General features: G+C 42.3%; 2 protein-coding genes across 5 annotated transcripts in view; both read left to right on the forward strand.

Annotated features, from left to right (window-relative positions):
* Positions 1-16,074, forward strand: part of celsr1a (cadherin EGF LAG seven-pass G-type receptor 1a) — an 84,944-nt gene extending 68,870 nt beyond the window's left edge. The window contains exons 17-36 of the mRNA XM_053415327.1: positions 216-317; positions 1,595-1,689; positions 2,105-2,314; positions 2,899-3,082; positions 3,179-3,322; positions 3,419-3,602; positions 4,259-4,426; positions 4,571-4,697; positions 4,795-4,995; positions 8,446-8,620; positions 9,253-9,365; positions 9,584-9,663; positions 9,805-9,931; positions 10,073-10,198; positions 10,322-10,416; positions 12,353-12,453; positions 12,554-12,697; positions 13,006-13,269; positions 13,355-13,733; positions 14,293-16,074. Of these exons, the coding sequence (XP_053271302.1) occupies positions 216-317; positions 1,595-1,689; positions 2,105-2,314; positions 2,899-3,082; positions 3,179-3,322; positions 3,419-3,602; positions 4,259-4,426; positions 4,571-4,697; positions 4,795-4,995; positions 8,446-8,620; positions 9,253-9,365; positions 9,584-9,663; positions 9,805-9,931; positions 10,073-10,198; positions 10,322-10,416; positions 12,353-12,453; positions 12,554-12,697; positions 13,006-13,269; positions 13,355-13,733; positions 14,293-14,317 (3,044 nt within the window). The 3' untranslated portion in view covers positions 14,318-16,074. The remainder of the gene's footprint in view (positions 1-215; positions 318-1,594; positions 1,690-2,104; positions 2,315-2,898; positions 3,083-3,178; positions 3,323-3,418; positions 3,603-4,258; positions 4,427-4,570; positions 4,698-4,794; positions 4,996-8,445; positions 8,621-9,252; positions 9,366-9,583; positions 9,664-9,804; positions 9,932-10,072; positions 10,199-10,321; positions 10,417-12,352; positions 12,454-12,553; positions 12,698-13,005; positions 13,270-13,354; positions 13,734-14,292) is intronic.
* Positions 16,075-23,394: 7,320 nt separating this feature from the next.
* The window catches only part of gramd4a (GRAM domain containing 4a), a 45,732-nt gene continuing 41,602 nt past the window's right edge, over positions 23,395-27,524 (forward strand). For 2 of the 4 annotated variants that reach the window (XM_053414589.1, XM_053414592.1), the window contains exon 1: positions 23,396-23,822. In XM_053414589.1, the coding sequence (XP_053270564.1) occupies positions 23,794-23,822 (29 nt within the window). In that variant the 5' untranslated portion in view covers positions 23,396-23,793. Of the gene's footprint in view, positions 23,823-27,524 lie in introns of all 4 variants that reach the window. The other 2 variants (XM_053414590.1, XM_053414591.1) reach the window with 2 other exon arrangements.

The raw sequence follows: 27,524 nt of genomic DNA on the forward strand, positions 1-27,524 counted from the left end.
CTATTGTGCAGTGGCTCTGTAGGATTCATTTGTCACAAATATCACTGTGTTAGTTTGTGTGGCTGTTTTTTTGACAGTGTGGGAGATGTAACCAGAGCCCATGTCAAGTTAATCTCAAGTATTTCAGGTTCAGTTAACGATTTAACTTCTTAAAGGGCAAATTTTGTCCGACATCACACCACCTGAACCATCTACTCTCCTTCTTTCCTCCACAGCGGTGAAGATGGGCTGCCCCAAGGCGTTCGACGCAGGCATCTGGTGGCCCAAGACCAACCCTGGCCGGCCCGCGGCCATGAACTGTCCCAAAGGATCCATTGGTGAGTGCTCTTGAAGGTGATGGTTTGTGACTGTGGAGAAGGACACCCCCTCTTCACTGCTCCTTCAGAACCTCCACCCCCCACATTCATGCATCGCCAATAAGGTGAAACACTGATTTCAACAAACATTAGCATTAAAACCCTCTGATGCCAGCTGCATAGTGTGGGGTAATTATTGTGTTCTCCGAAACAACTAAGCATGAGGCCACAAATGGTCAAAATTATAACAAGGTCAATGACAAGGTTGAGGTCAAGTTGTATTTGTAGGGGGTAATATGACATTTTATTTTAAGAGTAAATATAGTTTTGCTTTCATCAGTTTTTATGCCAAAGTAATCAGAGTTTTTGTGTCACACCAGTTTAATTCACCTGTGTGTGTCTGTCTGTTTGTTCTTGAGTGATTATATATTAAGGCATACACTGAAAAAAACTGTAATGAAGCTCCCTGATTGGTCAGTTAATCCAGCAGAGCTTTTCTCACCCAAAACCCCCATGTACATTTACTTAGAGTAATACCCGCCTCCGCCAGTTCTGTGTCTGTGTCTGTGTCTGTGTGTGTGTGTGTGTGTGTGTGTGTGTGTGTGTGTGTGTGTGTGTGTGTGTGTGTGTGTGTGTGTGTGTGTGTGTGTGTGTGTGTGTGTGTGGTTGACACGAGAGAATGGAGGTGAACTCAGAACTTGAGCTCGCTGACCCGTTCTCAGTACAGCGCCATCACTTTCCTTGTTACAGCCCCTTAGTAACCGCCATCACCATGGTGACCCCTTTTGTCGACCGCCCCCAACTTTCTTTAGCCATTTCTTCTTCTTAACAAAAGCACGAGAATCGACTTCCCATTTGGATGAAGTCTTGACGGATTCAGATTTTCAAACATTTTTAACTGTTTAACTTCGGCACATATTCTGACCAGTTTCTGATCACACATGTGCTTTTACTATAAAGAGCACAGCCATGGTCTTTTCCATCAGAACTTTTGACTAATGTCTTTTCAAAGAATCTTTTTAAGACAATACTACACAAAAATGAAAGTATAGATTATAAGATTTCTTATAAAACCCCTACAGTCATACAATGCAGTTTATTTTATTAGCTCAGCCTGTAGGTATTTCCTACTGTACATCCAGCAACCTGAGAGGAAAAACCCAGGACATAAAATATTATTTTTTCTTTTGATTTCTAAAATAAAGTAGTTATTTAGTGACGTAAAGTAATTTTTTTAATTTATTGGTTCTCTGTTTGAGCGTGAATTGAATTTTCTTTCTCTGTTTTCGTATTTTCAGGCACCGCCATCCGCCACTGTAGTGAGGAGAAAGGCTGGTTGTCGCCCGAGCTCTTCAACTGCACCACCGTCACCTTTTCCCACCTGAAGAAGCTGGTGAGTGAAATGAAATTGAACTGTTTGAGATGAAAATCCTCCACTCAGGTGTTTGTCGTGACAATGTCCGTTGAGTAAAGTGCAAAATCAACTCTGGTCTTTCTATAATTATTATTCAGAGATGCACAAATGAGCACAGAGAAAAGGAAATATCAGTGTTTTAAACCTGCTGGTTGCTTCACATATGAGTTAATCTGTTCTCAGCATTGTCCTCAGTCAAGTGTAATTTGATCAGCAGTCTATTGGAGGTTTTTCACATATTGTGTTGGAACCTGAACCTAATACTTTAGTCTTGAACTTTCTCAAAGTCTCACTAATCCTGGAATTGACCAGTTTCTGTTCTGTTTCATTGCACCCACTCAGCGCTCCTTCTCGTTCTCTTTTCACCCCTCCCTCCCTCCCTTCCTTCTTTCAGAGCGACGACCTTCGGCGCAACAGCTCAAGGATGGACGGCGAGCAGTCCAAGAACATTGTGCGCTTGCTTAACATCGCCACCAGCAACACCCCGCATTACTACGGCAACGACGTGAAGACGGCCGCCCAGCTGCTGAATCTTGTGCTGCTGTATGAGAGCCAGCAGGCGGGATTCGACCTCACCGCCATGAGGGACGCAGAGTTCAATGAGGTAGAAAAGAAAAGTGTCTGGATATAATAATAATCTTAGATTTAATGACTTTTCAAAAGGCTTTAAAAGGGATCGGAAAGATTTCCACTTGGAAAATAACTTAAAGCAATGCTTTTACATAGCAACAGCGCCCTCTGCAGCCATACGTGGGGTTTATTTATGTTTAGCTCCATGTGTAGCGATAAGGAATTTTCATGTAGAAACTGAAACACAACTGAACATTGGATATAACCCTTGATCCTCGGCTTCCTGAACAAATACACCAAACTCTGTTTAGAAATCTTAAAAAGTTTCCAGGAAGAATATTGGAGATAAAACTGTTTTGAATGAATTGCTCGTCTTTATAACAGATTACAGTTCAGCATTTCTTTTAATCTTGCTGGGCCTGATTCTGGTAATTTAAGCTGCTATTATTGGAGACGGTACCCAATCACCATAGTTACAGTTCATGGAAGATCAGGCGTTCAGGATGAGGAGTGGGAATGAAAGCAGCGCAATTCTCCCTTTTCCAACACACACAATGGGAAATTGTGTGTGTGTCTTCAAATTTCCCACTCATGCTACATGTTTATATTTTTATCCAGAATTTGGTACGAGCAGGCAGTGCCATCCTGGATCCTGAAACCAAGGAGCACTGGGAGCAGATCCAGAAGACCGACGGCGGCACGGCACATCTGCTCCGCAACTTTGAGGACTACGCCAACACGCTGGCTAAGAACGTCAGGAAGACCTACCTGAAACCCTTCACCATTGTTACGTCGAACATGAGTGAGTGGAAGATTAGAAAACCCGCTGAGGGACAAACAGGTTTCACGGTGATGATCACACCATGATCACAATTTTCCCTCTTTGCCTGTTTTCTAGTTCTAACCGTGGACTACCTCGATGTGTCGGATCCTGAAAGGGCGACGTTTCCTCGATTCCAGGAAATCAAGGAGACTTATCCCAAAGAGCTCGGGTCGTCGGTCCACTTCTCCCAGTTCCACTTCGGCTCCCAGGACCACAGAGGTACAATAAAACCACACTAGTTTCATAAGTCTAGTGAAACACACTTGATTGAAACAGCATTCTCAGTCAATCACTTTATCTTTCCATCTAACTCAGCTGAACCCAGTCCGGCCCCTCCGACTCCGACGGACCCCCCCCAGGAGGAGGACCACACAGTGTCTGACAGGAGACGCCGACACCTCGAGCCCGCCGTCCCTCTGCCGGTTGCCGTGGTGATAGTGTACAAATCACTGGGAGAGCTGCTCCCGGAAAGATACGACCCCGATCGCAGGAGTCTGAGGTAGACGATTGCATTTTATCTATAAAGTACTTTCAGGCTTTAAGTCAAAATGTTCAGACCTATACACAGTTACATTTACTCCCACTTTCTCACATACTCTGCTGGGATTAAATCATGATGTGTAAAGCAGTCAAACAGACGAAGAGTGATACTAAACAGAGGCCAAAAGAAAGAGCCCACACTCTGTCTGAACTCTATACCCTCTATATATCATAATGTTCTGTAAACTGAGAGACCCCACATCACATTTCCTCTTAGATGTTAAAACAAATCATATTTACATTGAGTGTGTTTGAAAGAGCCACGTTATCCCTGCCCACGTAGGCCTCTGTGATACTGAGAAAATATTGAGTCGGGGACCAAAAAATATGATACTGAGACAAGAATGGGACATTAACAAAATGATAAGATAAGAGAATAAAGTGTTTTCAAACATCTGGGCCTCCTGAATAGACTGTATGTAGCTCCCAAAAGGGAGGCAAAAGCACCTTGACCAACCCCTGGTGGCTGGTGGAAGTATAAGTCATGATTGGTGAGCGCATGTTATCCAGGGAAGTGGAGAGGCGTCGTCCATTTGTATTTACAGGCTATGAATCTATGGTCTGTTGTGAAAACTTGCTAAAGCTCAGTGTTTAAAAACTGAATTGTGTTTCCAGGCTCCCCAACCGTCCGGTGATCAACACGGCCATAGTGAGCGCCACAGTCCACAATGAGGGCATGCCTCTCCCACCCACCTTAGACCCCCCCATCACCCTGGAGTACATCCTGCTGGAGACAGAGGAGAGGACCAAGCCTGTCTGCGTCTTTTGGGACCACTCCATTGCGTAAGTTGGACTTTAGTTTTCAGAATCTCAGAGATAAGCTTTTGCAGGGTTAGTGGATGTAGCTATGTTCTTTGATTCTCCAAGCAGTCTGTTGTACTTTTCTACATTCCTGATTTTGGTGTATGTGTGTGCGTTGGTGTCTAGGATCGGAGGAACAGGCGGCTGGTCTTCTAAAGGCTGCGAGGTGCTGAACAGAAACAACAGCCACATTAGCTGTCAGTGTAATCACCTGACCAGCTTCGCTGTGCTGATGGATATCTCCAAGAGAGAGGTGCGTCCCTAAACCTTTGTCTCTGCTGCTTCATCGCTTTATAAAAAGTTTCCTTTGTATGCATTTCCTGACTCCACCTCTGAATCTCTCTCCGCAGCACGGTGACGTTCTCCCCCTGAAAATCGTCACCTACACCACAGTGTCCGTCTCCCTCACCCTGCTCCTCCTCACCTTCATCTTGCTGTGCCTCTTGCGCCGGCTCCGCTCCAATCTCCACGCCATCCATCGGAACCTGGTGGCAGCGCTGTTCTTCTCTGAGCTCGTCTTCCTGTTTGGCATCAATCAGACCGACAATCCGGTGAGTGTGTTTTTTTGTTGGACATAACCCCACAACCCCGTCAGATGGACTCATGTTCACGTTCATCAGCACCACCAAGCATGTTCCAAACCTGTTCTTTTAAAGGGATTTAAAATTGGATGTTATTCAACACTATTATTTACACCAGAGTGGTTATTGTTACACTGATGTTTGCAGAGAATTGAACTGTCTGCCTCTGTGGTTTTATCGAGTTTCCACTTATACAACTTGTAGTGGCAGAAGGTGGACGTTTTCAGGTCTTATCCTTCCATTACTTTAAGCTTTTTCAACTGTTAATTAAACACACTCAGCAACAGTATTGAATTTCAGTGCATTCAAGTGTTACAGGTGACTCAGGGATATATGCTTACCTCTGCCATGGAGGTTGTGTTTTCACCCCTGTTGGTTTGTTTGTTACACAAAGATAATTGGAAGGATTTTCACGAAACTTGGTGGAAAGAGGCAGAATGGGTCAGGAAAGATCACATTCGATTTTGGTGTGGATCCAGATCAGGGAGCGGATCCAGCCATTTTATTCCCTTACTTTAACATTGTTAGAGAGGGGACGTTTTTTTGAATTTTGTTCGATTGTGTTGGATATCTTGAGTGATGTATAGAAACAAGATAAAAAATACATCCAGGGCATTTTGATGGAAACAACACAGACTGCAAAATGAATACAGACACACACCAGTTAGTACATTTTCCTGTGCTTGTGGTGCACTTTTGTGGAACATGAAGCGGGAAAAAGATGTCTCTGTGTTTACTGTATTAAACTGCCAGGCATCCGACAATAATTTGTTTGGCCTGCGGGCTGCCGTCTAACGTCGTGTTGACAGGGGTTTACCACGCTCAATGGGCCGAGGATTACCTGAGAGTCAGTCTTTATACGACAGATTATGTGTTTGGACGATCAGCTAATGACTATATTAGTTAGGAATACACTGGTTGCCAGAAACCTCTTTGAACAAAACCTGATATAACCAGTTTATTATACTGTCTAAGTTAAAAATGACCCTAAATTGTTTTAATTAAAGAGCTATAGGATGTAGGCTGAGAACCTCTACAGTCTGAGTCTGTCCACTGAGCTGATTAGTGTAGATTATTGCATTCATAATTTATTTTGGAGTTAGGTCGGTCACAGAAACATATACGCACACATGCACAGTGAACATACAGTTAAGGATCAAACAGTGTGTTTGATCCTTTACACACAGCTGTACAGCTACACACACACACACACACACACACACACACACACACCTCCGTGGGCCAGTAGCGGAGGAGACGTGCTGTGACTCGTACCTCTCTTCAGAAGCAGGCCCCGGGGTTGAAGACCTCGGCAAAGGTTTCCCAAAACGACTCCTTAGTTTTCACTGGATGAATCTCTTACGTGTCTGCTACAGAAAACATCATTAATCTCTTAATTTACAGGTGCTGCTCATTCATTTTGAATGCACTGGGGTTTGGAAGGTCAAAATACTTGATAGCTCTTGGGGAGATGTAAAAAACAAGCAGTTACGTCGTAAAAGTAAAATATTTGAAAAATGTGAAAAGTGGCTTTGTGAATTTGATAGTGACACGGATGCCACGTTGGCCTGTGGAACTTAATTGTTGTTGTCATTCAGACACTTGATGGGTGCATATTGAGGCCTTTAGCTTTCCATAGCTACTGTGTCTCCTGAGGTTCAAGTCTTCAAAATAAGGCACATGCAAAGTAACAATGCCTTCACGTGGTGGCGGAATAATCTGAATCATTTGTTCAAGTCCGGGAAAATTCATGTGAACGCCCTCTCAAGTTGCCAAACTGCTGATGTTACTTATAAACCAATTAACGTAACTTTGCTATTCAAATTTAACTTATTTAATGTTACACTTTTGTCACTTGCAAACTGTTTGTCCTTTGTGTGTTTTTATGATAAATGCATATAGGTTTTTAATTAGTTTTATTATATTGTAAGGAGGTTTGAAGGTGTTTTTTTAAACGTTATAAACACATAAATACAAACTCTCTTTTTGTAAAGTAAAGTAAAGTGTATAAAACAGAAGAGTCACAAAATCAACAGATAGAAAGTAGGAGAATAGCAAACAGATTTTAATTAATTTAATTACATCTTTCATCTCTTCTTTCACAAGTTACACAATCTCCCTTTGTAACCAATGTGTCAGTTCTGAGTTGCTGGCTCAACCAGATGTTTACAGTCGTTACACAAAGACGTCACCGGATCATCAGATCCAACTGTCAATCCTGAACCACCATCATGGGTAGAAGCTGCTGAACGCCAGCTGTCAGCCAGATGTTTGGCTCTGACCATGACACTGGAAAAAAGTGAAGAATAACCTTATATCATAGACAATATATCAGTGGAGGTTACGAGCTAATACTGCAAACAATTTTTTAATTATTTCTGTCTAGTTCTCATCATATTTGGACAAGAGACATAAAAGTAAATCTTTCCAGACAGCATTCTGATTCTTCCAATACAGAGTAGATGACCTATTCTGTACCATCCATAGCATAATATCTCTGTCCGAGTCCGACCACCAAACCAGAATAAAAGATTAGGAGCATGTATGTTTACAGGTTCCAGGGGATCTGCGGGAGTTTTGTTTTGTTCCTGTGACAAATGTTCTGACTCACAGTGTTTTGACTGGGAATGGGGGGACTGAGTTACACGCTGCGTTATCAGCACCTGTATGAATTGTAGAAGCCAAGACTGCAGGGAGTTCTTTGAGGAAAGGTTTTCATCTGTGGTTTTCCTTTACATATCTGAATTCGTAAGTGTGTTTCTGTGCAATGTGCAAGCACGTCCTTGTGTGTGTGTGTGTGTGTGTGTGTGTGTGTGTGTGTGTGTGTGTGTGTGTGTGTGTGTGTGTGTGTGTGTGTGTGTGTGTGTGTGTGTGTGTGTGTGTCAGTACTGTGGAATGCTGTCAGTGTGTGCCCAGGGCCATCTGCACGGTGATTTATAACCCTGTCAAGGTAGTCTATATCTTTCTTTCTCTCTCTCTGTCTTTCTCTCTCTCTCTGAATCATTGCTTCATTACATGAGTTGGTGAAGTTTGGCATAAAAAACATTGAGATATACTGCCGAAAGCCTGAAAGTATTATTTTACCCCTCGACTAATCTGTTTATACCTTTTTTGACAACGTGATTCGTTAATAGGTCTATTTAAGTGCTGGAAGGTCGAAAACATCATCATAATTTCGGTGACATACAAATAAAATCAAAGAGCTTGTTATGACTGCCAAACAGCCCAGTATTTATATCTGTTTGATACACATTGGAAAACCTCAAATGCTCACATTGAAGAAGCTCACAACCTGTCTTGAATGGATGAACTCACTGAGTGGTTCAAAATAAAGCAGCTTCTCTTATTGCTCGACTGGATTCCATCAAAATGTAAACACATACTTACAGATCTCTGTCTCTTCTCCCCTCCTCCCTGCAGTTCGTGTGCACGGTGATCGCCATCCTCCTGCATTACTTCTACATGTGCACCTTTGCCTGGATGTTCGTGGAAGGGTTGCATATCTACCGCATGCTGACCGAGCTGCGCAACATCAACCACGGCCACATGAGGTTCTACTACGCCATGGGCTGGGGCATACCGGCCATCATCACAGGTGAGGCCCTCACACACAGAGACACACACACCCACACACTCACAGATACAAAGCAAATGAAGATGGCAGGTTGTCAGGGAGATTCGTGCTGGGACTTGTCTCCTCTCTTTAATCCTCGTGGGAAAATTAATGAACAAGAAACAGAGGAGATTTCAAAGACTGAGACAGACATATTGTATCGTGCCATGTTTTAGAAACCCACAATATAACACAAAAGTATTATGCGTCTTTTTATTCTTTCCTAATTTCTAAGATTTCTTTTAACCTGCTCATATCTCCAATTAGTCACTGTTCATTAAGCCTGTCACTTTCTACATATTTTACTGTTGTAACCCATCTTGTAATGGATCAAATGCTTTGTGATGTACTGACATGCTTGATTGGAGACCAGCAGAGCTTCACCTGATTGGAATTTGGATTGAGAAATAGTGCGAGACAGAGGCAGCGCTAAATACACAGAGATCCAAAGGATAGGAAATTGCAAATGACAGCGATAAGTGACGGATATGACAGTCGGAAAATTGGAATAGGAAGAAAAACAAACAGGCACCTTGTGTTATCAAACACAGACGTCAGGGAAGTTTTTTAAATAAGTTCAGAGAATAATACTGTGTGTGTTTGTGTGTGGTCAGGTCTGGCGGTAGGTCTCGACCCTCAGGGATACGGGAACCCAGACTTCTGTTGGCTCTCTGTCCACGACACACTCATCTGGAGCTTCGCGGGACCCATCTTTGTTGTCGTCCTGGTACGTACACGATCTAAAGTCGTCCGCACGCAGCTCAACACGGAGCAAACTCTCAAAGCATCAATTGACTCGAATTAATTTGAAAACAGATGTGATTTGAAATGTACACCGATGTGAATAACCTATGAAATATACAGCGAAAGACAGATGCAACTGTGTGTATCGAAAGAAAGTGTAATAAAACTAACTTTCTCCCTCATCTCCTCCTTCCTCTTCAGGTGAACATTGTGATCTTTATCCTCGCTGCAAAGGCTTCCTGTGGACGCAGGCAGAAAGCAATGGAGAAGTCAGGAGCGATGTATGTTTCACTGTCACATAGGACACAACACGTGCATGTTCATTTAACATTGGCATCTTTATTTTGGAAAGAGCAGCAGCGTAAGTCTCAGGAATCTCATCGTGTGTGTGTGTGTGTGTGTGTGTGTGATTCACTCTTCAGCCCTGCGCTCCGGATGGCCTTCCTCCTCTTGCTGCTCATCAGCGCCACCTGGCTGCTCGGCCTAATGGCAGTCAACAGTGACGTGATGACTTTCCACTACCTTTTCGCCGTCTTCAGCTGTCTGCAGGTAACACAGGGTTGACGCTGGACCTCTCAATAGAGATTCTGCTCTCATTCTCTATTCGTTTAAACACATGCACAGAGGTGTATCCTTCCCCATACACACGCTGCTGTTAAAACAAATGTTATTGCTTTTTTTTTATCACAGGGAGTCTTCATCTTCTTCTTCTATGTGGTCTTCAACAAAGAGGTGAGGAAAAACCTCAAGAACGTGTTCACGGGGAATAAGAGCGTGCCCGACGAGTCCAGCACCACGAGGGCGTCTTTGCTCACAGTGAGTGATCAGACACACAAACACTGTGTTTCCTCCCCTTGCAGTTCATATCACAGAAGGCTGTGTGCCATTTGTTTGGGACCGTTATTTTAAATGTGCTCAAACTCCTTCCTCCATTTTCAGCGTTCTCTCAACTGCAACAACACGTTCACAGAAGACGGCCCGTTGTACCGCTCGGGCATCGGAGAGTCCACCGTGTCCCTGGACAGTACGCTCAGGTCAGCTAAGAGCCGCAGCAGCTACCTGGCTTACGCGCTCAGGTACAACACGCTCACTGACTGCATGGCTGCTTTTACTACACTGCTGCACCACATGTGTGTGTGTGTGCAACAAAGCATGTTTATTTTTGGACCTGTTTCCCTTTCCCTCTCTGGTTTTTCTTAGTCGTGCTTGCCGCGCTTCTGTCGATGCTTCAAATATCTCACACATACTAACACATTTCAGGCTCCATGTTTATGCCCACACGCTTGACGGTCACCCTCTGTCACCCTGTCCTTATTCCAAGCTCTGTCCAAAACTGGGGATATATCAAGCGGCTAAGTTTCTTTACACTTTTGTTATCTCTGTTTCCATACGTGAATGCTGCCACATAATGGCACCTGCACGGAGATGTAATCGGGTTTGCATGTAAGATGAGGCTGAGCTTTGCCAGCGCATGGTGCACGGCCTTGTTGCAAAACACCATACAGACATACCCGTACCTACTTTCACAGATACCCAGACAAAGGAGCATCATATCCACTGTGCATCCATTCACTCTACTCAGCCATTACTCATTGTTGAGTGTTGTGTGTTTTATTTTAACTTTGATCATGCTAATTTTGATTTGATGCATTGTGTTGTTGAAGTGAACACTTTATGGTATGCAGACATAAAAAACGGCAGCAGTAACTAGGAGGAGGGCAGCAGCAGACATTTAGGCTAAGAATGTTTTTTAATGTTTCAGATCAAGCTCGGTGTAGTTTACTAGAATTAAAATGTTTTAGTCTAAATTACAAACTGCATATACATCAATATCCTTTCTTCAACAAACATATTAAATCAGTCTCAGGCACTTCTACACTGTAAATATGTCTAATTTATTATAAAACATGCTGTAGCATGTCCTTCTTTTACTTTTTATTTATTGCAGCTTTTAAAGAAACATAGGGTGTAAATAATGTCAAAAACCAATTGAGTGTCGTAGATTTTTATTAGCATGTATAAATCTTCATTCTTTGTTTGGATTTTCTTAATCAGCACCTGAGCAACAGCACAGGTAACGTTGACATGTTGAGATACAGCCCTCCCACGATCGAGTGGCTCCTCATCACAGGCTAATCTCCCCTGTTTCAGACTATCACAGGCGTGTTTTCATCGCAGTGGGGTGGTGTTACATGTACCTGGTGTTTTAAAAGAGTTTTACAGATTCAAGTTGAGGTCTGACTGTGCGCCTTGACTCATAAAGCTGTCATCTGGGTAACGCGAACTGACACTGGGGTCAGTAAGAGAGCAAAAATGCTGGGGGCGAGCAATGTGGCGTGCTGTCTATCAGAGACTGAGTGAGGGAAAAGGGGAGAGGTTAAGGAAAGGAGGGTATATACACACACACACATACATGTATGTATATATATATATACACACATCTTCCCTGGGGCTGTTGGCATGTTTGCAGCTGCTTCCAGAAACTCCTCTCAGAACAACCATCAGATAACCAGAGTCTCCGGTATCATGTTTTCCCTCCAGCTAAAATCTAAATCCAACCTGGAATAAGCAGGAGGAGATGACTGAGGAGTTGACTCAATTAACAAATCACTGAAAGAAACTATATAAATATACTATAAATAGACCGAAACAGATGATGCACGTGTAATGATTTGAATTTGTATCCATTCGTCTTATTTGCGTTGATGATCAAGACTTTAACCTGATGCAAGGACACCTAAACCACCTGTTATTTGTTATTCTTCTCTTATTTGAAGCCAACAACAGAGGCAGATGTTTGTATAAAAGTTGTCTCAACCCTTAAGTTGGGGCTTGAATTTATTTCCAGAGACGCTGTACTTCCCCCCTCTTTATCCTGTTTATCTCAACCTCTTCTTTTTCACTCCCATTTCTTCCACTCCCTGTCCTCCTCTCCCTTCCTCGCTGCTGTATCTGTCTTTATCTATGAAGGGAGGAGACGGGTCAGAAGCCCAGCGGCTCCTCAGGAGCAGCTAAAGGACGCACAGATCTGGATGGACCTCTGTTCCATAGAAACGGCACCAAGGGAGATGGTGAGTTCGCCGTAGTTTTTCAGGGGCTTGTACCAGATCAAAGTTTCTCAGTTCACTAACCCTCCTTGCTCCCTCCCCCCCCCCCCCCCCCCCCCCCCAGACTCGGACTCAGACAGTGAGCTGTCAGTGGATGAGCACAGCTCCTCCTATGCCTCCTCGCACTCCTCGGACAGCGAGGACGACGACATCGACGTCAAGCCGAAGTGGAACAACGAGAGGCAGCCCGTTCACAGCACGCCTAAAGGTATGTGGGGTCCGACTGAGGCTAATGGTGAAGCTCAGTCAGTGGTTAGGGAGGTACTCTAAAAATGTCATACTTTAGACATAGTTTTTTCATTATATGCTACTTAAATTATTCTACCCGCCTTCATGAGATCAGCAACGATTTGGCATTTTTAAACATTTCCGTAATTTTTCTGGAAATAATTCAAGGATCTTGATTAAAAATAAATCAGGAATGTTTAGGGGACTGATATAAGAGTCTGGCATGTTGGGCCTTGGTGGAGGTATGCAGGCTTCTGCTTCAAATGTGTATCTTTCCCCCCCCATCAGTGGATTCAGTGCCGAATCATAGAAAGCCCTACTGGCCCACAGAGCCCACCACAGCCAGCGACAGCGAGGATCCAGCTGGGGCCGAGAGGCTGAGGGTGGAGACCAAGGTGAACGTGGAGCTGCACTCGGAAAATAAGCTCAACCACACCGGAGAAAGAGGGAGGGAGTCGCCCCAGGAGAGAGACAGACAGACGACCAGTAATGCGAAAGACACAGCCCCACCTAGCCAGCACAACAGTAACCATCAACCGGAGCAGAGGAAAGGTAAGAGAGAAGAACTCAATTGAGTTCAATCAAATTAATTCATTAAGATAATTGTTTAACACTGGAACTGGTTGTCCAAACTCAGGCATCTTAAAGAACAAGATCAGCTACCCTCCTCCGCTCACCGACAAGAACATGAAGAACCGCCTGAGGGAGAAGCTGAGCGACTACCACTCCCCCACCATCACCTCGCCGCCCCCCAACAACAACAACACCACGTCTTCCCCGCCTCTGTCCTCCGTCAACATCATGACCCCGTCTTCTCGGCCGCCCTCGCTGGCCTCCAACGACGGTGGCCACCCTGGCAACCACGAAAACAGCTCCCTCATCAAGCCGCCCGTGGCCCCGCGGCCACAGGTCCCTGTCGGACCCCCGCCGGCGGGCATCTACCGGGAGACCAACGGGGGGCTGGCCATGCACTTGAAGTCAGGGACCGTCAACGGAGACAACGAGTCAGACTCAGAGTAGGTATTGTTTGAGCGAACAATGGCAGCTGGCACCCTTCTGTGGCCTAATACAACATAAATAATAATATAGCTGAAGTGAATGATCCAAAATCAATCAACTAGCTTGTGGAAATTCATTTTCAGCAACCATATGGAGGGGAATGAAATTATGTCAACCATTATACATGAAGAGTTCAACATATTGAAAACTTGTTTAACTTATTAAACACTTCTTGCTGAGAAAATGAATACCAATCGCATGTCTGTAAAGCTGTTTTCAGACAGAACTCCAGAAAATTGGGTTTCAACATTTTCCGGACTATTAGAACCTCCTCAGGTCTATCATGTAATGAAAACACAGCAGGAGATAGTCCAAATCGGACACGTGTACAACACCAGTAAGATGTGCATGCATGAGGCAGGACGTGACATATAAATGCAGAAATCTCATGTTTTTCTTTTGCAGCACAGCAACACAGACCATCAAGTCAAACTTTTCATTTGATTATAGTAGAAATTAGATACGATTTGTGTTGTTTCATCCTCCACCCTTTCTCCCCTCTTCTTTCCCTCACAGAGGCAGTAACGAGACTTCAATCTGACCTGTCAGGACAAACCCAGACCGGCCCGCCCCTGGGAAAGAAGGGAGCGAGCGGGACAAACCACCAGGGAAGGAGAGCCAAGAGTGGAGGGGAGTCGAATGAAAGAAGAAATTAAGATGGAGGGCAGCCGAAGACAAGGGTGAATTGAGTGGGAAAAAGCTCCTCTGCCTGATCCGTCCTTCCATCCCTCTGGTGTTCCCTGTCTCTGGAGAGCAGTATTAATTGCAGACTTTAAGACTGCCTGAGAAGCAGAGATAACGAAAAGATTTGAGAAATAATAAAGGGAATACCGTGTTGGACAGAGGATGAAATGGAGCCACGTGTGCCAAAACCACTAAAGTAAAGGGGAAGAAGATGAAGAATGCCCCCAGAATGCATTGCAATCCCCAAAAGGATCGTTATTATGACACTTCAGTCAAAAAGCTGGACAATATTTTGGGACTTTGCTTTTTTTCTCATGGAGAAAATCGGACGTATAATCACTGTGCAGGAACCATACGTGCCGGTACTGCGGACGTAAACCCGGCACAAGCTGTTCCCGACACACGCCAAGTGCTTTTCTTCTTCTCCTCTTTTTTTTAACTCCAAGAAAGACATTCAGTGCATTTAGAGTGTAATTAATGTGTAGATATTGTTAAAGAAAATGATCTATTTTGTATTTCAGCGCTGCAGCAGGGATGAGTTTCGACAACTAAAACAATCATTATGCCTGTGTTGCACTAGGAATGCTTTCCCGTTGAGAAAATCACTTGATATGCTGGTGTAATCGACTGAGAACAATTACCTGCGTGCCTTCAGGCCTCAATCCAGGGCGCACACACACACACACAAACACACACCGGCTTACATACTCTTACTGTATAAGCCCGGAGTGGGGTTCCAGGTGATGTAACTCACTCTGGCAGCATTTGTTGCCGTACAGACAGACACACACACACACACACACACACACACACACACACACACACACACACACACACAACGGATTAAAGACTGTTGTGTTTGAGTGTGTATGGAGTTTTTCAGTTGGAGCACTATGATCCTAAAACCTTCTCTTTCCAGTGTCCGTCCTGCCTCTTTTTTCAATGCAACAAATATTCCTGGTTACCAAAGTCCTCACATACAGTCAACATGCAGATTTAAGTTTGGGTCATTTCACTTTGAACTTAGTTTCTTGCAGGAAGCATGTTGTACAACATAAAACGCATCATGTTATAACGTCATTACTTATTGTTAAACATAAATCTTTCCACGTCATAAATTGTTGAACATATTACGTTATTAAGTGATTACATACATTTTTAATATTGTGACTTAAAATATATCAAGTTATAATGTAATGATCAATTTTTATTTTTCTGACTTGTCAGCTGTACGTTTCCAAAATGTTTCAAAAGCAAAACCATAATTAATGTAAACTCTAGAGCATAAATACAAATTGTTCCTTTATTACCATATGTCTGAATCTAAATTCAAAGTGAAATTTGCACCATCTGTATCCTGCAGCTTGTATAATGCCACTTAAAGCCTTGTTTACCACTCACTGAACGCCTTAGTACCACACAGACTGTTCGTCCTCAGTGTTTCGCCGTCACGCAGTCGAGGCGGCCGATAAATGTCCTCGTTGTTTTATTGATCCCAGACACTGGAAATGTTTTGTAACATAATGTATATTTATTTTTTATGGTTTTCAGACACTGGAAAGAAAGAAATGATTGTGACTGTAAAATTAAAGATGACATGATGACTTTTTAAAACTGTGTTCTAGTCATTTAGTGAAGTTAGCAGTACACTAACCAATGAAGATCAGTGTGGTAAAAAAGAGAGGTCTCAGCTCCTTCATAGTTACTGTTGCCCCAGCAGGAAGGAGCTGATGTCAGCACATCTGCAAACCAATCATGACTCTGCAATATTTAAACCAACCTGTGATGACAGACAATGTACTTTAACTGCGCACACTGGGTTTAGACTCAGAACTTGTTTTTTAAATCATGAATAATTAATTGAAAAATTTGAATATTAATTATTAATTGAAAGTAGAATAGAATAATTATTTTTGGTAGTGGGGGGGGAGAGAAACTTAAATAGACAAAGAATCCACCAAAAAAGATTGATTTAAAACACAGTTTCAAACTGAAGGCCTGTGTTTGCGATGTAGATGTTGTCCATACAAGGTCATGTATTGAGAGAGCAGTCTGACTGTCTGAGACAACTGAGTAAATCTAATGTGTGTCGGTACATAGTGAGTGGCTCTGATAGGCTGCCTCACTTTGATATAGGCACACACACACACACACACACACAGAATCTAAACACATCCTTCCTTTGGAATTTAGGAAAATACTTGAAAATATTGAAATTCTGACAATTCAATAGTAAGACAATGACAAACATTGCCAGAATGAGTAGTCTAATTTCTATTTGTTGAAAAGCAACAATATAAAATGCAATGAAAAGTGAAAGAAGCTATTTATTTATAAAATAAACCCAACTCTTGAGCTTCATGAATCTTACTGATTACTCACTGCAGAGTCTTTTCCCCCAATTCACATTATTTACATTTTTGGTCCACAGCTCAACTGGATTTAGAGCCGAACACTTGGCTCTGGCATTCAAAGGTAAAGCCGACTATGCGCAACCCTTCGCTTTAACTTTTGTCTGCAGGAATGTGTTTTCAGCCATATGCAGCAAATGCACTTAAGGTGGTGGCAGATCAAAGAGCCAGGGGGAGGGTTTCAAAGGCCACAAATGTTCTTTTCACTTCAACTGGGATGGGAGACAGAAGTGAATTATAAGGGGCATGCAATCCTCTTTTTTCTTATCTACATTTCTCAGTATAAATCAGCAAAGTGTCCTGATGTCACTGTTAAAGTAGTTTTCTTGTGTGGGGTTAAAAGGTAAGATGTCATGTCAGGGCCCGGAAATGGCCTCCATGCCCAGTCCGTCACAAAGACACATACACATGCAACCTGCTGCCGCTGGGTACTGCCAAGTAAGTTATTGTAAGCAGGCAGACTGCAAGGCTAGATGAGAGGGTCAGGTTTCAGAAGGCTATTGGATAGGTAGTTGTTATGGCGACAGACCACCCGTTCCCTTTCGGTGGCACAAGGTGTAAAAATGAAGAAACCGTGGTGGCCTGTTAAATTAATGCAGGATTACTCGTCACAGAGATGCAACATGTTTGTTGTTAGTCTACATTTTGTTACACTCTGACATTAGATTACACCGACTTCCATTACAGTAGTGATAACTCAATCAAACAGGCGTGACTCCATCGGGTGGTCTATGTTTCACTGGACTGAAACCTGAGGAGTGGAGGAGGCAGTGGTGACACGCTCAGATCAGACTGACCCTCTACCCTCCTCTTTATCTCTGCTCCATCACAGCCAGGCTGACTGAATAATTTACACTGTGGAGAAACACTGGGTGATCTGAGCTCAACAGTTCCCTGGTAGGACGAGAGAGGACAACTGATGCTATTGTGCCCTCTACTGGTCGATAAATGTAAAGACAGGACGAAGGGATGCCATGTCACTTAAAAAAAAGAGGAAAAACCAAATTATTTCTCATTATAATCAAAACATGAATTCACAAGTGATAAAACTCATCACTGCAGAAGACTTGCAGTTTTTTTTTTAATGTGAACTTTATTTGATCAGGCAGTTGAGATTGTCTGTCTTTCTCAAGAGAGACCTGAGAAGAAGAAACATTTACATACAACACAACAAATATGTTTAATCATCAAGATAAGACTTCAAACAGACAAGCAAACAAGCACAGAGGAAATCATACAATCCTCTTTGTAAACCTCCTGATAAATGGTTACCCTCGTGATGTTTGAGGAGGTAATAACCTTCTCCTCAAACTTCAAGGGGGTTTAACTGTTTATCATTGACCCACTGTTGGGATTATGAGACATTAAATCTGCTTCTCTTGTTTTGTCACCACAGAATGTTTGTGTTTCCCTGAGTCACTGTTTTGCTAATTTTCCCCCTCGGTGTCTTTCAGGCTTTTATTACTTTATTTGACGGGCGCAGTGCATATTAATACCATTTCTGAAAATATGCCAGAGTGAGCCACAGAGGCTAATTTCCATCTGTAGTCCCTGGGCAGGCAATAAGAGTGCAGAAAGAAAACACAAACAGCTATAAAAGCAGAAAAAAACACATACACAGAGCCTGCAGTGCATAAAAGCAAGAGCAACAGATGTTAGAATACACAGAAGGAACAGTACATGAAAACAATTAACAAATAGCAAGACAACACAATATTAATATGAGTTCCTGGTGACATTAAAGACACGATGATAAGCAGCTGTCAAACTGCAGGCACAACACATGCAAGACAACAGATAACACGAATACCTATTTAGTGTTCACAGTTTGGGTTTTTAATAAATCAGGCTCTTCACGAGAAGGAAAGTTAAGTTGTGGTAATTCGTTCCAATCCTGTGACTCTGACAAAAGAAGTCTGCTGTTTGTCTTCTAGCTGTAAGACAATCATCTCTAGTTGTTGCTCTATACTTGTTTTTAACGTTATATAGGTACGGAGTGGGAGAGGAGCCATGTTGTTTAACACCTTAGAAAAAAAGACACAATCTACTGAATTAGATCATGTTCTTCCAGCTTAGTAAATTTAATCGAATTGAAATACAATAAAGATTTGAATATTCCAGTGACGGTATCCTCGTGGTGTCTTTTCTTGTCAGTGTTTATTGTTCGATGGTATATTGATTCTATTGGCTTCAGTGTAGTTTTATTGACGTTTCCTTGTCAGACAGCTTGTGATTGGTGGAGGAGGATCATAGCTCCTCCTCCACCATTCACTCCTTTCACCTGAGCTTCATCACTGTCAATCAACTGCTCACCTGCTGCAGTATGTAACCTTCAGTCGGATCTCCACCTCATCTTATCAAGTTTCTGGTCTGTAAGTTATCAATGATTGCACATTTATTCACATTAACATTTCTGCCAGTTTTGGAAAAAAAATTGACATCACAACAGACGGTAAACTTGGCTGTAGGTCTATCCAAGGAATGTGAAATTAGTTTTTAAGACAATTCTAACACACTATTACAACCAAAGAAATCCTCTCAGTTTGTGTCTAATGTTATCTACGTCATGTTCTACGTTTTTGCATGAGATTGGCTACACAGAGCTCTATAAAACGAAACGAATGTTTTTTTAATTGATATGTTTTGTACATGTTGCATTGCAGTTACAGCTCCTCACCAATAGAGAGTGCTGCAGCTGGGTCCACCATTAGGTTATTTCAGTTCAGTGAGACTTCACAGTCGGAGGTGAAACCACTGAATCACCGGATATGGAGTCTAATAGAATTAAATATAGTCAAGTTACATAGTGTTGCTTTAATGCCACGTAGGAGAAGGTCCATGGAGCTTAAAGGTTAAAGTTGAAACAAGGTGTCATGAGAGGAGGATCCTCAGAAATATAGAAATACAATCAATCCAAACGCTGGCACAAAAACAATAGGGCATCATCAGCCATAATGTTATCTATTTCTTGTATATTTCATGTTTTCATTAAAACGTGTTTCTGTTGGTAAATGACGTCTTATAATTTAATCAATCATGTAATTCAAATGTTGATTTGCAACAGCACCCTCGCCTCCCTCTCTGTCCAATAGTTCGGTAATTGAATCTAGATACTCTGTCAGTTGCATAAGACGAGTGGTTGTGCAACCCTGTGGAAAATGGCCGGTTTGGGATTAAGGGGTTTACTGCAGGGTTACTAAATTGGCGCAGAGGGAGGATTTTGGGAAATCTAAACAGCAGTACTTTTACTGGAAGACATCAGAAGAGGATCACAAACCAGAAACCATTGTGTGTGTGTATGTGTGTATGTATCTGTTAAGCGTTTGTTAGGGGAATCCCATCTAAAAGCTTGAGTCATTGTTGCCTATACAAACTCTGAAGAGCTTACAGTATTTACAGAAGTATACTGACTGAGATATAGATAGAACATAGAAACAGATTTTAGTTATGTCTGAGCCAACATGCATGTGGATTGACTTATTCAAAATGATTATGTAACTGGGATTAATAAAATAGATTCCTGATTATTCCATATTTGAATAAATATTTTCATGATAAATTGGTTTTCTACGAAGTCATTGGTTCCCAGTGATTTTAACTGAACTTGTATAGATGCATCAGTGCTGCCCCAGTGTATTAAGGTAACACTATAATATGCAAACTATGAACAAACACCCACTATAAAGATATCTTGATGGAAACATTTATGTAGACTGTTTATGCTAATTTGTTTCCGGTTACCTTGCAAATCTACCTCCATTGTTCACTTTTCTTTTAGCTCCATTTTTGGTCTCCACCATCTGAGTGAAATATGGGGCTGCTATGCTCTCAGGTTCATCATCTAGGTGCTGACTTTGCTGTTCGATGCTTGGTAGATGGCGTGCTGTGGTTTTTAGAGACATTTTTGCTGAAACCAGCCGCGGAGAGCCATGACAGCAAACCAAACAAAAAGCTGAAAGACAATTCAAAGACGGAGCTTCGTAGAGCTGACAAACTCTCCTGTAGAAATCCTCTCTCAGTTCATCACAACAAATAACCACATTCACACAATAGACACAATTATTATTTTTTTCATCGCTAACATGAACATATTAATAACAGCTAATGAACCTCAGAGTGTAGTTCGATGATACTGGGGGGAAAGGGAAAGCGGTGCAGGAATTCAAGAGTACTTTAAAGACTTGATGGCACAGACCTGCCAGCACCCAGTCCTTCAGTCAAGTGGTTCCATTAAAAGCTAAATTAATGTGGAATCATAGCTAATTATTCCAATGTGTGGAAAGGACTGCAAACATTGTTAGCTGGAGTCACACTCACACTTTAATTCCTGGGTGATTTTCATATCATCAGATCACTGACGCAAAAGACTATGGGATGTAGATAATCTAGGGCTTTAAATGTACCCTGTCATGTAAGGTCTACAGAAGGTGGACGGGAGATGGAAACTGCTCTTTCGGTGCTGCAGACATTTGCCTACACAAATATGAAGCTAATCTAAACCACCACAAGCGACTGAAGCCACATAGACGTGGACCTGTCAACAGAAGCTGCACTGGTAAGACCTTAAAAAACACAGCCATGACTTTTTCTGTCTGTCTCAGGTCTTACATGCAGAAAGCAACTCATCATGTGGGAATAGCTGGCAGCACCTCAAAGTCTGATCCACTTTCATGCTAACATGCTGAGATCTTACGTAGGCTGACCGTGTGATATTGTGAGGAGGTGGCAGCCGCCGGACAACCAGGCCAATGAGTTTCAGCGAGGACACTGATCCTCATTTCTAGTCTGACAGCGGTCGTAGAAAATACTTGTGATTACGTCCTCGTTATCTACGCCCTCATCTCTGGGGTCAGGAGTCAGTCTCCTCAGGTTGCTCACGTTCTATCACATTCACTCCTCGGCCCTTCAAACCCGCTCCTCTTGTTTTGTCTCTTCGACTCGTGCACAGAAGGATCCGTTAACCCAACACCAGGATTGCTGAAATAAGGGGGATAACTGGATTCAGATGACCAAAGAATCCCACAGACTGACATGGCAACCATCCAAAGGTCAGCACTTCAAAACACTTGTGTAATCTCTATTTATTTTTGGGCTGTGTGGAAAACCCCTTACTTGCAAATAGAATGCTCGAGTCTTTATCTCTTCTGTCTACTTGAGTCCATAGTCTCGTTTTGAAAGAGGTCAAATACAGATACCACATCTATCTGATTAGTTCCACTTAAATAAATTATCTATGGTTTGGATTAGATCAAAGCTTTTGAGGTCACAGGAGTAAAAATTGATTTTCTACAACAGAAATAATCTCATTGCGAAATTTAAACAATGCAGTAGCTGTTATTTACTGGAATTTAGAGGCCTGTAAGAGTCGGGGCCTACCTCAACAGAGGTTGCATTTTCACTCCTGTTTATTTTTTTGTTAGTTTGTATGTTTGTAATCAGGATTATACAAAAACTACCCGAAGGATCGACAAGAAACTTGCTGGAAAGCTGTGGTATGTGTCAAGGAAGAACCCGTTATTGGTTTCAACATAAGAAAACAAAAGAGGAAACAAATAAGTAGACGCAATCATTTAATAGTTAAAAGGTGAAAGGAAAAAACACAGACAAAACCCCCCGGAAGACAGAAGAAAAACTAAGTAAACACAACAAACCAAACAAACCTCTTTCTTTAACTACTGGATAGACTTCCATCACTTGATGGAAGGTTTTTTGCTTATTCCACAGGAAATAATTAATGGATGTAGACAAAGAAAATCTTGCAGGTTTAAAGAACTGATATTGATTCCTACAGTGGAGGTGTCCTAACTATGAACAGCTTTTATACAGCAGAGTGGTTGAAAATGTTGGTAACCTTCATTCCTGAAAGTGTGAAGATAGGGTTGGAATAGCATTGAGACAGTTATAAATATAACCTTAATACCTAATTTCACCATAGCATCCTTATAATTTCTGACAACTTCCTCCTACATGAATGAGGATACTCCTTTTTATAATACATGTGCAATACCATATCAATGCTACTTATTTCCATCACAGTATATTTGTGTTGTTATTTTAATTTATTTAAACTATTATATTGTTTTTGATGGTAGCAGCCCCAGTTTGTTCTATGCAGTACTAACAATAACGATAAGGGCTTTCTGATGAAAAAGTTACCGGGAATGAAGCATGTTATAAATTGTGTTGATTTTAAGAAGAAAACAAACAGTAGAGGAACTAGTACATTTTAATTATACAGCAAAATGAATGAAACAGCATTTAAAACTAATAACAAAGGAGACTAACAGGGCATTGAAGTATTTTCAAATATATGATTGCAGTACTGGTGCCGCAGTAATACTATACTTCATCTTTTTGTTCTACATCATAATGAGGCCATTGTTCATGCACCTGTATTTCTTCTGGCGCTCCACATGACGGTGGCAGCCACAGGGCGGTGGTAAAGGAGAAAGTGTCCGTGTTAGCTGTCTCTGTCTGGGGCCTCTTCCTCCTCCTCTTCCTCCTCCTCCTCCGCGGCTAACGGCCCCTTTAAGAACTCGGCGCCGAGCTCTGACGGAACTTCCTCGGCCTCGGCTCGTGTCTCTCCTCGGCCTGTGCCCGTTTCTCCTCGGGAGTCAACACGAGAAGCACCAACCTGCGAGAGCTATAACGGGGACCCCGCTGCTCCTCTCGGGGGAAGAAGAAGTAGAAGAAGGGAGGGTGGACGCAACTGGTATTTCTCTGTTCCTTTTCTGTGTGTCGGTGTCGCTGCTCGAGCCGAAGCGGGAGACGACGCTCCGTTAAGCGGGCACAGAGGAGCGGGCACCGCGGGGATGGACCGACCTGGTGAGAGGTCGTCGCCGTGAGACAGGCGCTAATCCGGCGGTGGTGATCAGCAGGTGTACGGAAGGATAAACGGAGACCAGCGGGAATCTCAGTGTTCATGAAACTTTGCTACGATTTACGTGCTGGGTAAGACGAACGTTTCCCATTTGGTCCCTATTGAAACACTATGACAATGTCCATCAATTTAAGATAAAATGAAGGCTGTTGTTTTGTATCATCCGCTTGTCCCGCGATGCTTTCAGGGTCATGTCTCCTTGTGTCTCCTTGTTACAGACATAAACACATGTCCCACCATCTTTAAACTATGCACTCGAGGCCTAATTCAGATACAACTGAGAACTATGAATTAAGCAAAGATGTGAAGGACATATTCACACAACAACACTGTGGTTTGGCCAAGCTGTGGTCTTTTTGTATTTTACAATAACGTCTTTTAAAAGCTCAATATTCTGTGTTTTTGAACCCAAACACCAACAACTCTTTACTTGAACAGTGATACAGTTGGGCTAGTTTTGTGTTTCATGTTTTTAAATACATTCTCAGGCAGCCATTGTGTCAGCGTTTCATTCAAGTTCCTAGAAAATGAACTTGAAACTCAATCTGTGATCTACATATTTATTTATGTTTGGTCAAAGTTACTTTATGTACCTGAAAGTGCTGCCGTGGTGTGTTCAGGGACAGGGAGAAGCTCTGAGACTTGAGAGTTTTACATGTTCTCAGCCCCCATTCAAATTCTCTGTTCAACTGGGGACACTGGGTTTCAGTTTTTTGTTGTTGTCCCTGAGCTGAGGCAGCTGTGTTCACCTCACACAGGTCGAATCTGATCACACTTTGGCCCAGAGTCACCGATGTCCAAATCGAGAGACGGGGCAGATTGACCCGTTTTTGCGAGAGAATTGATTGTGGATATCCTTGTTTATATAACTGCATGGTGGAGTGATAGCAGCAGGGTTGGGGTGGATGCTGCACGACTGGCACAGTTACAGGACGTCCGCAACCGTGTATTTTCATGCTATCTCCACTACATTTGTTCTGTTTTTCTACTTAATGTGAAGAACAAGATTGTGCATGTGAATATGCAGAATCTGTAGGCGAGGGCCGGAGCAGTCTGGTTTTCACCTTCTAGTTTGTGTTGAGAAACGTGATAAAATAAACTAGTGCAAACAGTGTAGGCCAAACAGAAGACTTAGACCCTGATATATGCTGTCTACACCGGAGGCCCCAAAATATTGGCTGTTGCCCCAAAGGTTAATTCGTCGCCACGTGATGCCTGATGTTCTTTGAGATGGGTTGTCTCTGTACTCTCATGAGCTGCTTTCAGACACGAAGTGCAAACATTCTCCAGAAATTTTGTGCAAATGAGAAAGCAAATTTTCAAGGGGGTTGCACCTCACAGCAAACATGGGCATGTTGATAATGTTTCTTACATGCAACAGATGACCTAAAATAATACAAATCTCAGGATGAAAGGAGGTGTCATACCGGTAAAAGAATCCAACAAAGACGTCAACTTGGAAAGACGAGATTTGATAGCTTTTTGCGATAAAGGCTGACGCCAGTGAAAGGTAAACCCCAAAGTGCTTTGAGTTTATACGTCATGGCCTGCCTCTTGCTTGATCTACCTCTACTCTGGCTTCAGCAGACTTTAAAATGTAATTTTTACAGTTTAAGTGCCAATACAGATAATTCACATGCATATATGATATGAAAAACACAATCTGACGAGTAGCGTTTAAAAACTACACTGACAAAAACACAAGCATGAGGATGGCTTTGGAAAATGCAATACCAAAACGGACTTTTATTTTGGTTCACTCAACAACGCGCTGCCCAGAGGGTTGCATTACTGGGCTAGAAAAAACCAGCACATTCTTCTCGTTTCTACCCTTTCTTTATCTCTCTTTTCTCCAAATTTGATGACTGACTCCACTTGCACATGTTTCTCTTCTGTTGTTTAGCCTCCGACTACAAACAGGGGGTAATGGGTCTAATTAAATTCCATCAAATCTGCACTCTCCTCCCTTCCTCCTGCTTCATCCCCAGGGCTGACATAAAATAAACAAGAAGTGGCATGATGAAAACATTAACAGGAACAATATGCGTCAAGTTTAGGATTATGCTCCAGCTTAATAAGACCGTGGATCCTTTGGGCTGATTTGTATTTGTCAGAATTTGGGCAGTTTTGATGGAGAAGTGATACAATAATTACTGATTAAAACTCTTTCAATTTTTTTTTAATCTTTTTGTTCTGGCATCAGGCATTGTTCTTGACCCTCTGTCAACTGTCACTTTATTATGATTGCATTAAAATTAACTGGGGGAAGGTTGCAGCTGTTTATTGGAATATTTTGGTGAGTGCCTTGGAAGATTCAAGTTGAGATAAGCTCCACCGGTGAGTGTCTTCCTTACCCGAGCCTAGTTTCTGCAGAAATTAAGCACCATAGCTGATGATGAGAACGTAGTTTTTAGGCAGCACATTTTCCTGAGAGCACCTGTAAAAGGAAACAAGCTTGGCATCAGCTACCTCAAGCGGAAACGCTACACTGTGGCATTTCCACCTAACAAGTAGCTATTGTCAATCTCTCTGTCATTGCGAAATGGAACCCGACTGCCTAATGTCCCAGAAAATGCACTTTCAAAGAGAGAGGCCTACTTGTGCGAGTGCTCCAGCCTCTGTTGTATTCAACAGTATGTGCCTGTTTGAGTGCATCCACTCCCAGGTCATGTGACTGTCATGCCAGCATACTCAGAGGTGATGGAGAGATAGCAATGCTCCTAGATAGATATTCAAGTCTTAGTGTGTTGGTGTAGCAGAGGATATGTAGGTTTGCTAGACAACCATTTGGTCCAAATAATAAATCAAGGTAGGAAACGACCAGACCTTTCATATACAGTCTATGGACCTGATAGACCCCAGTCTGGATCGAAACTTTGTTTAATTACATTTCCTGTGGCACGGAGTGGCATAAGTCTCTTTTTGTTTTTTATTTAAGCACATAATAAATCAAACAAATTGATACTGAGATCAAAAGATCTAAAAGGTCTCTGACTCAGTTGAGCAAATAGCTCTGCCAAGACCCAAAAGTCTGCTTAAATTCAGCATCAAATACATCATGTTGGGACATAGTTCTAAAAGTATTGATTGCTACTGGACTTTACCCTACCACCTTATGAAACCATTTTATTTAGTTTTTGGTTTCTCACCAACTCATAGATATTAGTCCTCTAAATATTCCTGATTAATTCTATTTAAGCCCATTAAATGAATACAAATAAAAGTTACAATGTTAAAGAAAGTGATAACAAAATTATAGAACAATCATGGACCCTCCCTTGTCTGTTCTAAATTGACTGGGTTATTTCTTAACCTATGCCTTATCTGTCCACCAAGTTTTGTGAAAGTTTTTTGTGGAGTCTTTGCGTAAACCTGCTGACAGAGACTATGCAGTGCGATGTTATGATCACACACTTGAACTCAATTCAACGGATTAATGTTCCTCTTATGTTATAATGCTTAATATTTCAGTCCTGGTTGACTTGGCAACATGCGTTACTGTATTGTGTGGTACACACAGTTTAGATGAATGTTTGCTGTTTGTGCTAACAACAGGGACAATTGGTACATTGCGTTTGCTGCAACCGCTACACAAAAGTAATCCCATGTTTTTGACCGCTGAAAGTAAATGTAATGCAACAGTGTAGGATGTTACACAGCTGTGATACAGTGTTGAGTGACCTGAGATACAATCATGCTGGATTACGTGAATGCATTGTTTCCTGTGAAGGCTGTTTGAACTCAGCTCAGCAATGACAGGCACTGTAACTATC

The sequence above is a fragment of the Pleuronectes platessa genome, chromosome 22 (assembly GCF_947347685.1).
Source record: "Pleuronectes platessa chromosome 22, fPlePla1.1, whole genome shotgun sequence".
In the NCBI taxonomy this organism is placed as follows: domain Eukaryota; kingdom Metazoa; phylum Chordata; class Actinopteri; order Pleuronectiformes; family Pleuronectidae; genus Pleuronectes; species Pleuronectes platessa.